We start from the raw sequence: 15,484 nt of genomic DNA on the forward strand, positions 1-15,484 counted from the left end.
CAGCACAGTTTTTCTTCTTTCTTCTGGCGGCTGCCACTTCTCTGCCTGCCGCCTCTCTGTGTATCTGTGTGTGTCTGTCCGTGTGTGTGTCTCGCGGTCGCATTCATTGTATTCGACGATATTCAGTTTTTTTTTTGCTGGCGCGACATCAGTTTTGAGTTGGCTATCAACGCGAGCGGGTCTTTTCTCTTCGCCAGCGACAAACGTAGATATTCCTCCAATTGTTGTTAAATATAATATATATATATATATATACACACACAAATATATATCTATATATACATATATATATATATATATAAATATATTGTTGTTTTTGTTTGGTTTTTTTTTTCGATATTTTTTTTATTTTTTTCGTATACAACATCTTTTTTTGTTGTTTTTTTTGTACTCGTTTAAAAAAAAAAAAAAAGTAAAAAATATATATATAATATATATTAAAAATACATACATATATAAAAATAAGCTTTTCAACGAACGATTTACGAATACGTATTCAGGCCTGTGTGCATGTGTGTGCGTGTGTGTGTGTGTGTGTGTGTGATGGTTGTATAAATATATATAGATACATATATATAAATATATATATTTTAATATTGTATATATGTGTATTTGTATATGAGAATTGTGTTAAAAAAATAAAGAGCCAAATGCAAAGAAAAAAGCCAAAGCCAAAGAACAAGAAGAACCAACTGAAAACCCACCGAACACAATCCCACTCAGCATACATAACCGATCTGTTTCGATTTGACTAGTGAATCAGAAACACAACATCGGAAACGATATCCGTATTCGTAATATATCGTCGTGGTGGTGGTGGTGGTGGTGGGTTATTATTAAAAATAAAACGAACAAAAATTTGAAAACGAAATGAATTTATTCCAAAATATGAATTAGACAGACAAACCAAAAGAATTTTATTTCGAAAACCTCTTTCCTCCTTCCCTTTCTCATACTCTGCCTGGCCCCCCCTCTAGTGTCCGTCTAACCGCCCGCCTGCCCCCCTTTCTATCTCTTTGGCGTTGACGTTGACGCCGAAAATAAAAATTTTCAAAACATACTATTTTTAAAACGGATACGATACGAAAAACAGCGATTCAATTAAGAAAGAAAGAACCAAAAAGCACAAGAATACTAAAAAAAAAAAAAAAAAGAAAAAAAAACAAGCACAAATAATTAAACAGCAAATTAAAGTGTTATACAACAATTTTGAAATAAAATTTTTGGGTCAAAATTTGTCAAGAACATTTCAAAAAATCAAAAACTAAATGCGGGATTGTTAAAAAGAGAATTTACCTGCACCCACCTGTCGTAGGACTTCCGTTTTTCACCTCTTTTTCTCTACTCTTCTTACCGCTCTTCTCGCTCTCCCTCTCTCTCTCTCTCACACACTCTCCGTTTATTGCTTTCTCTCTCTCTCTCTCCCACTGTGTTTCTCTGATTCTCTTTACTGGCTTTTCTTTGCTCTTGGCTAAAGCTTTCAGGACTTTTCCAATATCTTGAATAATTTATAAATCTTTAAAAGAATCGAACGAACATATATACACACGCACACACACACACACACACACCAGACACAGATGTGTTAAATCAGAGTCTAATTTCTGAAATCTAAATCTAAATCTCCAATAAAAATCGAATACTTCGAATCTAATAAACAAAAGTGTGTGTGAATCCAGCAGTGTGAACTGGATCATCAAGCAACAAGGGAACAGCAGCAGCAGCAGCAGCAGCAGAAGAAGAAGAAGAAGCAGCAGCATCATCATCTATCGTGAAGAGCAGCAGCATCATTAGAAGCAGCAGCAGCAGCAGCAAATAGCAAAACATTAGCACATCCCAAATCCAACCCAAATACCAGCCACAAAATGATGATGGAGAACGGTCTCTCCATGGAGTATGGCGATGGCTATATGGAACAGGAAGAGGAATGGGAGCGTGAGGGATTGCTCGATCCTGCGTGGGAGAAGCAACAGAAGAAGGTGAGTCCTTACATGTGGATGTTTAAATCATCTAATATCTATATAACTAAATACATATACCAACAATTCCAACTATAGACAGATATAATATATATATCTACATATATAATACATATATAAATGTATACATATGTATATATATATATATATATATATATGCTGATTCTATATTTTTCGATTATGTTTCAATATTTGTGTGAACAGCAGCAACAGCAGCAAAAAAAAAAGCTCAGCGCCCCATTTTAAAAATAGAATTCTTTTTTCATTTTCATGGTTCTTATACGAAATGTTTGAAATATGTTGTACGAAAATAGTTGTTGTTCCTACACAGAGAGAAATAAATAGAACACAAATATATCATTTTTAACTCGTGATATATAGATATATACATGCATACATATATCTGTCAAAGAAAATATTATTATTCTAATGCCGTTTCCGATTGGCATATATATGAGAGCGAATATAGAATAAAGTTAGACATATAATTTGCCCAAGTTAACTTAAATCAAGCATCAAAATTGGTTGAAATCTTTCCCCAATTGTCATCATCCTAACATTGTCATCATCATTATCATTTCATTTGTCATTAATAGATATAAAGAATATTTCATTGGCTTACTTGTTTCTCATTTTGTAAAATTGGGAACAGGGACACTCCCAACAACACTGCCAACCACTCACCTATTCTTCATCCCTCCCCTTCTTCCATCCACCTAGCTGAAGGTCATGTCTACTCATGGTATTGCCATTCAATTATGTTTCTGTTGTTACCTCTATCTACATATCTAACTATTGACTTCTCAACCCCACACACCCCCGCCAACATCATCATTATCATCTCAGTTTTACCTATTTGTTTGTTTGTTTGATTGGTTGTTTGTTTGTTTGTTTGATTAAAATAAAGCGGAAACAATTGCCGTTAGTCAGTCAGTTAGTTAGTTAGTTGAATGGTTTGTTATATAGTAGTTGCCACTGTAAGTGGCAAGAGATAGCTGAAACATACATACATATATGTAGCTGACATAAAATGACAGTTATCTATTTACCTATACATGCATGTGAATATATATCTATGACATGGCAAATTGGCTGGCAATACATACATACATACATACATATATATATGTTCTTTGTTTTGTGTCCCCGGTAGTTAATTAATGTTGTTTACTCCCCTCACTCACTTACTCACCTTTCCTCACCTCTATGTATACCGTTCCTTTTATCCATAAAGCAATTGTTGTTGTGTTTTGTTGATGATGGTTTTTTTTTTTGTATTTGTTTTGCCAAAAAGTAACCTAGAAGATCTGACATTCACATAGATACATATAGCTACACACACAATCTAGATACATATATGTAATGAGTGTGTGTGTCTCCTCTTTTCAATATTCTATATAAAAATATAATTTCTAAAAATTGCTGACACAAAAATTTGGTGCAAGGCTAATGTTTTTGACACGATGCCTCAGCAGAAGCAGAAGCATCAGGTAGATGGGTAGGCGGACGGGGCGACGCTATTGACAATTAAAAATAGTCAGGCCAAAACGGACAACAACTGCAATTTACACCATGAGTGTATTCAAATGAATGTTTTGAGTCATTCCCCCAAAACGAAGTATATATGTATGTGTATATAAAAGTTTTTTATACTCTAATGATGCTAATCAATGAATATTTTTGTCAATTCACTACTATTCACTATACTCATTCATAATCAATGTTAGTTAATTAAGTAATAATGAGTAAATGTAGTTACCTTAGATAAGATCCTTTGGAAAATCAGGTTTTTATTATGGGTTTTGAGTCAGTGGCGGGTATGAGATATAAAGTTTGATTTAAATAAATTTTTGAAAGGATTGAGAATTGAAAATCTAAAGTGAAAATTGCATTTTTAGGACATTTTCTGTTTCGTTTTTAACTCTAATCCCCCTGCGGATCCGCCACTGGTTTTAATACGCCCCCACAAATACACACACACACACACACACACAGACATACACATTCGTTCCTATTAGACATTGCAAATGACACGAAAACGCTCCTGGCCAAAGATCAAGCAAGAAAGAAAAGAAAAAGGCGGACAGATCAAAAAATTGTGAATATTTTTCTGATTTTTTTTTTCTTGTTGTTTTTTCTAATGTCTTGAGCTTGACATGGTCAAACTGTATACACACACACACACACATACACAGAGAGAGACTAGACATTTGGATGTATGTATGTGTATAGATATATATCTGCATATATAGATTTCGTAATCGTGAATTACCAAACAGAATTCGTCATTAGTTGAAACGCGTAAAAGTTGTTTTCTGTTTACATTGATCGAATTTTTAGCAGGCTGCGGGTGTATAAATGGGACGACGAGTGAAAGGAGTGGAAGGGGGAGGGTGGATGACTGGGTAATGAATGTTTTTGAATGGTTAGAGGGATGCGGCAGGTGTATGTATATACATACCTATGTAGGTGTAGACAATCGGACATCAGTGGCCCTATAAACATTTTATTTATTGTAAATTATTTCAATTGACTGCTCGCTCTCTCTCTCTCTCTCTCTCCTTCCCTCTCACCTCTGGTTGCGGGTGGGTGTGCGAGTATGTGTGTGTGTTTGGTTTTTGTGATTCAAAAGATGCGTCATACACCACCCCCTTCCCCTCCTCCCACTGTTGTGAGTGTTAATGAATGAGGATAACTTTCGGATGAGCCTCCGAACAGAGAGCGTTACCAGCAGCAGCAGCATCGGCAGCGGCATCATCTCATCTTATCTCATCTCATCTCATCTCTCCCACTGATCCCATTCAATCGGCCTCAACTAAACTGATTGGCGCCTGCGTATCTTTCCTTAGATGTGCGAATGAGTCCATGGTATGGGGCCGCTCAAATTACATTCGGCTAAAAATGGGTGTGCGAGAGCGAGTGCGTCGCACCAACAAGAACCAAAAAACAAAAAAAAAAAAACGAAACAAAAAAAAAGGAAAGCTTTCCGCCAAAAAGCTTCCCGGTCATATCGAAAATAGAGAAGCAACAAATAAATTTTGGTTTTATTTTCTTAATTTTTTTTTCTTTTTTATTTTGGCGCGTGCGCATTGACTTCTTTGACGGATTGCCCAATCGTCTTGGGCAAAAAAAAAAAAAAAAAAACCAAATCATGATCATAGATCAGGCTAGGCTAGGCGTAAACCCAGACTCAGACTAGGCGGCATATGCTGGCCTGGTCAGATCAGGCCACTGCCTGATAACGGTAATTGAGCCAAGCATTGCCTCTTTAACTATATATAAAAAAAAAAAAAAAAACCAGTTGCTAGCGCAGGAATGCTGCAGAAAGAGTGTGAGTGAGAGAGAGAGAGAGAGCGGCAGGGTCGTATCTGTTGTATGTGGATTGGGGGGGCCAAAGAGAGTCTGTGATAGAGAGCGGCAAGCCTTAACGGAAAAGTAAGTGTATGTGTGAGGGAGAGAGTAGAGAGAGAGAGAGAGAGAGAGAGAGTCAGTTGACTAGCGGTAAGCCTCGATGACTTGTTTGACAACGCACACACAGAGCAGCTTCTTCCGCCTGCGCATCTCCTTCACACACACACATACAACTTCAATCTGTGGTCGGTCGACTCTGGTGACTCTGACTCCCTGACTGACTCCCTGGCTGCTGCTTGGCCTAGTTCAACACGTTATTGTTTGAGTGGGTAATGAATGTGTAATCTGTCCCCATAGCAGCGCCCGTTTTGATCGTTACGTTACGTAGATGTTACTGGCTCCGTGTGTGTGTGTGTGTGGACCGATTTGCATTAACAGTTGCATTTCTTGTTCTCTCTCTCCTTCAAGTCTTTCTCTTGGACTTTTCCTCTCTCTCCCTCTCACACACACACTCAATTCAAGTTTTCCACTTCTAACTTTACCCACTCCACTTCCATTCCATTCCATCTCATCCAACTGACATTCAACTGCATCTGTCGCTGCATCCGTCTGTCCCATTGTCTCACGCACGTAACTGTAAGCTAATGGCCAATAAAGTTGAGCTTGTTCCATTTTCTCTCCTCATCAGTTCAGCTTTAGCTGACTAACTTCAGTTAGTTTTTCCCAGGTTTTGACAAATGGATTGATGATCGTCTTCTCTTCTGATCTTTCCTTCTTCTCTTCATTATAGCGGTGATCCATTGTCATGCATATGGAGAGAATGTTGCATATTTGTCACATCATACCATACATAGTAGATGCATTTAAACCCTTCCTTTCTCTTCCGCATCTCTTCTTCATCTTCTATTCCATTCTATTATATTCATTCTAAGCTTAAGCTTTCCTTTTCAATACACACTTTTGTCAATCTTTTTTCCATTTTTGTGTGTTTGTAAGTTCCCAATTTGTATTTGCATATTCGAACCTCCTGCTAGCTGTTGCAGATGTGGTGGGCGGGCAAGATTTGTCTATATGTATGTATGTGTGTGTGTGTATGCTTGGCATGGGCGTGGTGGCAGTATCATCATAATGCCATAATAATATCCTGCTGTGAGCTCTGAGTTGTGAGATCTCTGACCAAGCAATAACAATATAAAGCTGTAAATTTACAAGCACCAAGACGAGACATTGCATTTGCCAGAGATGATGGCTTAAATCGTTATATAGAATGGTTGTAGAATCGTTGGGAGAGAGGTGGGGAGGTGGGTAGACCGCTGGGTCTTGGCGACCAAACGTAGACTACTCAAAAATAATGAAGTGTGTGCAAAAAAAACTGGTTTATATAAACTTAATATATATATATATATATGTATATGTATATGTATATTGACTTTTCTTGTTTTCTCTTTGTTCTTTTACTGTTGTCGTTGTTTTTGTTGTTGTTGTTGTTGTTGTTGTTGCTGCTGCTGTCTGTCCCCATTCGGTGCAAAATAACTGCAACTGTCAGCCGCAACAACAACCTAATGATCCAAAAGGGGGGCGAGTGTAAGAGAGGAAAGTTAAGCCTTGCCTGAGACTGGCTATGGTCCAGATAGAGCAATCAAGAAGTTGCTGCTGCTGCTGCTGCTGCCTCTGAGGTCTGCCCTAAATGGCTCTTCAATGACGCTGTGAGGTGGGGACACCCACAGGCGAAAAGACACATGATCAGCTGTTTTTTAAATTGAATGAACCCTTTTTTTTCTAGCTATGTCACAAGTTTAATATTCTTTTACGCAAATTTGTTGCACCTCAAATCGTAGCCAGCATCTCGTTAATAAGTTTCTAAATACTAATTAATTCAAATGGTTTTTTTTATTACACAGACATTTACCGCATGGTGTAACAGTCATTTACGTAAAGCTGGCACCGCCATCGATAACATCGAAGAGGACTTCCGCAATGGCCTCAAACTGATGCTGCTGCTGGAGGTGATCTCTGGCGAGACACTACCCAAGCCCGATCGCGGCAAGATGCGTTTCCATAAAATTGCCAATGTTAACAAGGCATTGGACTTTATTGCCTCCAAGGGTGTGCATCTGGTATCGATTGGTGCCGAGGAAATTGTCGATGGCAATCTAAAGATGACGCTGGGTATGATCTGGACCATTATCTTGCGTTTCGCCATACAGGATATCTCTGTGGAGGAGATGACTGCCAAGGAGGGTCTATTGCTGTGGTGTCAGCGCAAGACAGCTCCCTACAAGAATGTCAATGTACAGAACTTCCATCTGTCCTTCAAGGTAAAGTTATAGCCAAATTGCTTCATCCGTTTGCCTGCAGGGTATTGATTTTTTTGGAATTCTCATCGACTTGAATATATAGGATGGTTTGGCCTTCTGTGCTCTTATCCATCGCCATCGTCCAGATTTGATTGATTATGCCAAGCTTTCCAAAGACAATCCATTGGAGAATCTGAACACTGCCTTTGATGTTGCTGAGAAATACCTTGATATTCCAAGGATGTTGGATCCAGATGGTAAGTTACTCCGCCCCTTAGTCAACCACATTACTGCAATGCGGTTTAATTCAAGACTTTTCGTTGGTTAAGTTAGTTTTAATCGATTTATGTATGTATTATGCTCATACTTGACTTCTTCTTCAATTGCAATTGTAAAACATTATGGTAAACAACAACAACAACAACAACAAACGCAGATTTAATCAACACTCCGAAACCGGATGAACGTGCCATCATGACGTACGTCTCCTGCTACTATCATGCCTTCCAGGGAGCCCAACAGGTTGGAAATGTGACGCATGTACCCGAACCCACAAGACAATACACCTACGTCCCGAATAATTACAATGTGACTAAACTTCACAATGATACACTTAAATATATAGTTATATATATACATACATATACATACATATATATATGTATTCCATTTTTTTATTGTTCTATAAGTATACAAAAATGTTGCAGCATTTTGTTTGTTTTTTTATTGGAAAACGTGCAGCGAACGCAATTGCCCCCCAAAAAGCTTCAAAATGTGCTTCCATATATAAATTCTTCATATACATATACATATATATATATATATATATATACTGTTATTTTGCATATGTGCATATTGTTTGTTCTGTGACCTTGCACCCCAAAAACCCCTCTCGCTCTGCATTGTCGTCGTCGTCGTCGTCGTCGTCGTCGTCGTCGTCGTCGTCGTCGTTGCTGCTGCTGCCCACTGACTAACCCCGCCATATGAATGTGAATAAAAAAGGAGATCATCATCATGATGATGATGATGATGATGAAGCTTTGGCTCATTCCGAGGAGTGACCTTAGAAAGCTTTCGCTTATCATCTTATGCTCCGTTCTGCATGCTGCGAATTAATGCCAAGGCTATTATGTGATCCATCCACCGAATATTAACTATACATCTTTGAGATAAACTTCATACAAATTCTAAAAGGCATGACTTATAAACAAATACATACTAACCAGCCTTTGCCCCCATTAAGATCGAATCCAGATCAATAATTTGTTATTGTATAATGTGACCTAATTGTGATGATATGATGCCATGATTATTTTATAATTTTTGTATGTTTTTTTTTGTGGAAAACTAACCAAGATAAATAATACAATTCTATGTTTTGTTGCTTTCTTTCTCTCTCTCTCTTTTGCTCGCTCGCTCGCTCTCACTCTCTCTCTCTGTCTCTGTATATCCCGTGAATGCGCTGTGCTCCAACAAATAAATGCGAAAATTAACAACAACCACAACTACAACAACAACAACAATAAATACAACTACAAACAAAACAAAAAATGATCCCCCGTCTCCGATAAACAACCAACCAACCAATCAATCAATCACCACAATGTGATCATATATATATATATATACAGATTTGCAGAATACTGCTTTACCTGATGAACGTGCGGTCATGACCTATGTATCGTCGTATTATCACTGTTTCAGTGGCGCCCAAAAGGTCTGTTATACACACACTCACTCTCTTATACACACACACACACACACACACACACAAACACACGCCCACAGTCCTTCCCACCTGGAAACCCTTTTATCCTTATCAAGAATGTGCCATACTCTATCCGTATCCTTGCAATGACATTTATCAGGATGAGCTTACGAAAAGGATCTCCGAATCGTGTAATTGTCAGACATATGTTCAACATTTGCAAGGATATATGTATGTATAAAGTTTGGCACCACACTACACTACACTGCACTACACTATGCTACACTAAAATAAAACCTTAATATATACATACATATAGAGAGCACTTGCAAAGCACTAATCCTCGAGAGCTTGACTAATCTGCTGATTTGCTGCTCGCCAAATGCTTGCTTTGGATTGGCTTCTTTGTTTGTAGCTCATAATCCTGCTCCTTTTCCGTTCCATTCCGCTCCGCTCCGCTCCGTTCCGTTCCCATTGTTCCTACTATTTCCGCATCCGTTTCCGTTCCGTTCCGTTATGTTGTTTCCTGTTCGTCTTGTTGAATTTTTATTATTCCTCTTACCAAATCTGAGTTGATCCACCGCACACATGCTCATACTCAGAACGGTTGACCCATTCAAAGCATATTTAATTGACCTATTTCCACACCCTTTTCCCTACCAAACGAAATTTTGACAGGCGGAAACGGCAGCCAACCGCATCTGCAAGGTGCTCAAGGTCAACCAGGAGAATGAACGTCTCATGGAGGAGTATGAACGTTTGGCCAGTGATGTAAGTACCAAATGATCACTAATCAATTTCAATTCGAATAGCAAGCTTATTTGTTTCTTCTAGTTGCTGGAATGGATTCGCCGCACCATGCCGTGGTTGAACTCCCGCCAGGCCGATAACTCGCTCGCCGGTGTGCAAAAGAAACTCGAGGAGTACCGCACCTACCGTCGCAAGCACAAGCCACCACGTGTTGAGCAGAAAGCAAAACTCGAAACTAATTTCAACACCCTGCAGACCAAGCTGCGTCTGTCCAACCGTCCAGCCTACTTGCCCACCGAAGGCAAGACTGTCTCCGACATCTCGAATTCATGGAAGGGTCTCGAATTGGCCGAGAAGGCTTTCGAGGAGTGGCTATTGGCCGAGACAATGCGCCTGGAGCGTCTGGAGCATTTGGCCCAGAAGTTCAAGCACAAGGTGAGAGAGAGGTGACTCTCATTTCATCTGATCATTATTTCTCAAAACTCTCGTTTGATCTAGGCTGATGCCCACGAGGACTGGACACGCGGCAAGGAGGAGATGCTGCAGTCTCAGGACTTCCGTCAATGCAAGCTCAACGAGCTGAAGGCATTGAAAAAGAAGCACGAAGCCTTTGAGTCTGATCTGGCTGCCCATCAGGATCGCGTCGAACAGATTGCCGCCATTGCCCAGGAGCTCAAGTAAGTTGCCCCGTTTTAAGAAAGTGAGAATGAGAAATGTCATAATAAGATTGCGAACTAATTTATCCCATGCTTGCACGGGCAAACATCCTGATCGTGATCAACTTGCGTATGGAAAAGTGTGAGGTTAGGTTGTATCATAAGATTTATCATAAAGATTCATCAACCATGGATCATGCTTGATACTCGCCACTTCACATTACTCCTACACTTCTTCTCTCATTTCCATTAGCTGATCAGTTATTCTCATCATCATAAATTATGTGTGTGTGTGTGTGTTGGGTGTGTTCTTTTTTTTTTAACGAATCCTTCGCCTTTTTTTGATTTGTATAGCACCCTGGAATACCATGACTGTGTCTCGGTAAATGCTCGTTGCCAGCGCATCTGCGATCAATGGGATCGCTTGGGTGCCCTCACGCAGCGCCGTCGCACCGCCTTGGATGAGGCCGAGCGCATTCTGGAGAAGATCGACATCTTGCATTTGGAGTTCGCCAAGCGGGCGGCTCCATTCAACAACTGGCTTGATGGCACACGCGAGGATCTGGTTGACATGTTCATTGTCCACACCATGGAGGAAATCCAGGGCCTGATCCAAGCCCATGACCAGTTCAAGGCAACACTCGGCGAGGCCGACAAGGAGTTCAACCTAATTGTGAATCTAGTGCGCGAAGTGGAGTCGATTGTGAAGCAGCACCAGATTCCCGGCGGCCTGGAGAACCCCTACACCACTTTGACCGCCAACGACATGACACGAAAGTGGACTGATGTGCGTCAGCTGGTGCCCCAGCGCGATCAGACACTGGCCAACGAGCTGCGCAAGCAGCAAAATAACGAAATGCTGCGCCGCCAGTTTGCCGAGAAGGCCAACGTGGTGGGCCCCTGGATTGAACGCCAGATGGATGCGGTTACAGCGATAGGCATGGGATTGCAGGGATCACTGGAGGATCAATTGCACCGCCTCAAGGAATACGAGCAGGCCGTCTATGCGTATAAGCCCAACATTGAGGAGCTGGAGAAGATTCATCAAGCCGTCCAAGAGTCGATGATCTTTGAGAATCGTTATACCAACTATACCATGGAGACGCTACGCGTTGGCTGGGAACAGTTGCTCACATCAATCAATCGTAACATCAACGAGGTGGAGAACCAGATTTTGACACGCGACTCCAAGGGCATTAGCCAGGAACAGTTGAACGAGTTCCGCTCTAGTTTCAATCACTTCGACAAGAATCGCACTGGTCGCCTCACGCCCGAGGAGTTCAAGTCCTGCCTCGTCTCGCTGGGCTATTCGATCGGCAAGGACCGCCAGGGCGACATGGACTTCCAGCGCATCTTGGCTGTTGTCGATCCCAACAACACAGGTTACGTGCACTTTGACGCCTTCCTCGACTTCATGACCCGCGAGAGCACCGACACGGATACTGCCGAACAAGTCATCGATTCATTCAGAATTCTGGCAGCCGACAAGGTAAATTTTCACTCTCTTTAATAATAAGTGGAAACTAAAATCCATATCATATATTTTTATTTCATTTTATTTTATAGCCATACATTTTGCCCGACGAACTGCGCCGCGAATTGCCACCAGATCAGGCTGAATACTGCATCCAGCGCATGCCCCCATACAAGGGACCCAATGGTGTGCCCGGTGCCCTGGACTACATGTCCTTTAGCACAGCTCTCTATGGCGAAACCGATTTGTAAGCCCGCCCCGAGCCCGAGCCCCCAAGCACCAGCCCCATTCAAGCCCCTAGCCCGAGGATGTGGATGAGGATGAGCCCAAGGCCGAGCACCGATCCCCCCCAACTCAGCTCAGCAGCCGCAGTAGCCAGATCATAAATTATAAAATGATAAACTTTAATAATAATAATATTTAATAAACATAGTTTTATTATTACCTACACTCGTAACGCTCGTAACGGTAACTTCACAAGAATTTCAGAGAGAGACAGAGAGAGAAAGAGAGTATGATGATGAGAAAGAAAGAATATTTGTAATATTTTTTTGCAGATTATATAGTAGTATCTCGATGTATGCAGCTATCTATTAATATATATATAACACAGATTATATATATATACATATATATTTTTATGCAGAACCGATTGTTAAACTGGATACAAAACTGAAACTGAAAGAATGAGAAAACAAATCAAAAATGCATATCGAATATACAAAATCCAAAAACAACAAACAAACACACACATAATCATTAAATTAAAAATACAACAACAACAAAAACAAAACACAAAAGAACATTATTTTTTGAAATTGATGTCAATAAAAAAAAAAAAACCACAAACGACAGAGAAAATAATTAAACACAAAACACAATATTGACAAAATAAGAAATTTGTTTCATAAAAACGTTAATTTTAGACAGTCTCCTTCCATCCACCCCAAACGAAAGAGACAGAGACAAAAACAAAGAAATATTGAGAGAGAGAGTGCGAGAGAGAAAAGCGATATTGAGTCCAGGTGGCAAAGAAAACTGTCCGAGAGAGAGAGAAAAAATGGGATATTCTAAAAACGATTACCATCCAAAAGTATCGATCATTGACAGATTAACACATCTATAACTGAGAGATAACAAAAACAAAAAAAAAAAAAAACAACATACAAAATGAAATAAAAACTATTCTATTTATATATTCTAGTAGCTATTTATTTAACGACAAAACAAAAACTAAAAGCAAAACATGAAACAAAACAAAACTTACGCGTTTTTCATACATATATAGATTTATTTAAATTATTTTCTTCAAAAAAAAAACTTCACATTTCAGCGCTAAAAACTAAAAACTATAAATTTTAATGATTACAAATACATATGCAGTACATACACATACACGTACATACACAAACATAAATGAGAAAGTGAAATAAAGCGACTATTTGGTGATAATATGTTTTAATATATGTATGTATATTCCGCCAATTTCACTCGGAATGATCCTGTGTATGTGTGTGTGTAAGTCTTTGTGTGTAAAAGTGACAAAAAATGTCCAAGGATGGGCTAAAGATGAGGATAATATGTTGGGCAAATAAAACCATTTATAAACTCTTAGCTTGAATGCTGGAAATTTATTTTGATATACATATGATTTTTCAATTTCAATTCCGATAACATATAGAATCAATTTCAACGATGACATGTCCCAAATTCGTTTCGATTCGATTCGATTCTCCCTTGCTAATTGTTGGTTAGAATCTAGAATAGAACACTTTATTTGTTTTCAAAATTCATTCAACTATCTGGCATATCATTACCATTGAGGTTCATTTCAAATAAATATATATAGTATATTTTGTCCAGTTTTTGATCAGTTAACTTTATATACAACACATGTATTAGGCAATATATGTATATATTTCATAATTTTTTTGTTTTTTCTTTGTTTCATTTTGTTTGTGTGTTTAAACCAAGTTTTATAAAAGGCATTTGAATTCATGTTCTCCCGCACTGGACTGAAGTCAGGCATTAAGTAGGTTTTTGTTCCAAAGAAGCTTCATTTTGTTGTTGTTTTTTTTTTTTGTTTTTCTTATCTTCAACAATCGGAAATATTCTCAACATTCGTAGATTTTTTTTTTGTTTTTTTATCTGATTTTTGCTTGAATTCTATCCTAATTTTTGTTTTTCTTTCTTTTGTATTTATATACTCGTATATATATACATAAATACATTTTCAATGTTCAACAACAACAATTGAATTTTTGTTTTTTACTTTTTGCAGTATGCTGTACATATAGACGCACATACACATACATACAAGTGTATAAATATATCTATGCTTTACGAGCTAATTTACAATTGTATCTCTTCCATCAGCAAAATATATATGTACATATATCCTTCTCAATTTCTATGTGTGGGTCCTATTATATTTTAGTTGTTGTATTTTTGTGAAAGCTTTTCAAATCATTTGTTTTTGTTTTCGAGAATCGAGATCAGATTCTCTTTTTTGTAGATTTTGAAAACCTTAGTCTACTGGAATAAAATAAAAAAAGGAAAAGGAAAAGAAAATAAAACATATGAATGGAAAGAACGCAAAACGCAACTCGATTTGATGTGTAATATGTGTTTGTATTTAGCATAGATGATTGTTGTTTTTGTTTATGTTTTGTTTCGCTGTTGCATAGTATAAATTATGTACAAATATCCTTAAAATGTATGCATTTACATATGTATATACATATATATATATATATATATATATACATATATTTCTGTATATACATATGTGTGTGTATGTATGTGGTATGTGTGTATGCTGTTGTGTGTGAAAAGAAAAAAAATTGAACAAAAATATATATATATATATACACATATATATATATATATAAGTTAGGAATCTACATACAATCAAATCGTAACTGTAGTTTATATAATTTAATTTCGTAAAAAAAAATGCTTACTTCCAAGTTTAATTTTTTTTTTGTTTATTTTTCACTTTTAATAAATCCATTCCACTACAATTAATGTGTGGGTGGGTGTGGGGGGAAGTGAAGTGGAGCAGAGAATAGGGTAAATGATTAATTAGTTGAATTTGTATTGGTACACAAACCAAAAGTCTTAGAAAAGGCGTAATCCTGAGCCTCCTCAGGAATGCTTGCTTGTTTTTTGTTTTGTTTAACGCTTTCGCTCACCGAGGATAACAAAGAATATAACCAAATAAGGGGAAGGGAATGGGCTGAGGAGTAGAAGAGTTTTTGTTTTTTTGA

At 38.3% G+C, this 15,484-nt stretch overlaps 1 protein-coding gene across 3 annotated transcripts; it reads left to right on the forward strand.

The window, feature by feature from the left end:
• Positions 1 to 1,767: 1,767 nt before the first annotated feature.
• On the forward strand, positions 1,768 to 12,665 carry LOC6648530 (alpha-actinin, sarcomeric). 3 transcript variants are annotated; one of them, XM_015177213.3, is made up of 9 exons: positions 1,768 to 1,979; positions 7,232 to 7,648; positions 7,731 to 7,884; positions 8,064 to 8,215; positions 10,014 to 10,106; positions 10,170 to 10,520; positions 10,584 to 10,762; positions 11,096 to 12,230; positions 12,308 to 12,665. In XM_015177213.3, exons 1-9 carry the CDS (start codon positions 1,866 to 1,868, stop codon positions 12,464 to 12,466), a joined length of 2,754 nt encoding a protein of 917 aa, XP_015032699.1. In that variant the 5' UTR covers positions 1,768 to 1,865; the 3' UTR covers positions 12,467 to 12,665. The 3 variants fall into 3 exon arrangements, with proteins under 3 accessions (XP_015032699.1, XP_023035353.1, XP_046867183.1); XM_023179585.2 differs by having other exon boundaries at positions 8,064 to 8,149; XM_047011227.1 differs by lacking the exon at positions 8,064 to 8,215 and adding an exon at positions 9,259 to 9,344.
• The last annotated feature ends 2,819 nt before the right edge of the window (positions 12,666 to 15,484 follow it).

This window comes from Drosophila willistoni (genome assembly GCF_018902025.1).
Source record: "Drosophila willistoni isolate 14030-0811.24 chromosome XL unlocalized genomic scaffold, UCI_dwil_1.1 Seg141, whole genome shotgun sequence".
In the NCBI taxonomy this organism is placed as follows: domain Eukaryota; kingdom Metazoa; phylum Arthropoda; class Insecta; order Diptera; family Drosophilidae; genus Drosophila; species Drosophila willistoni.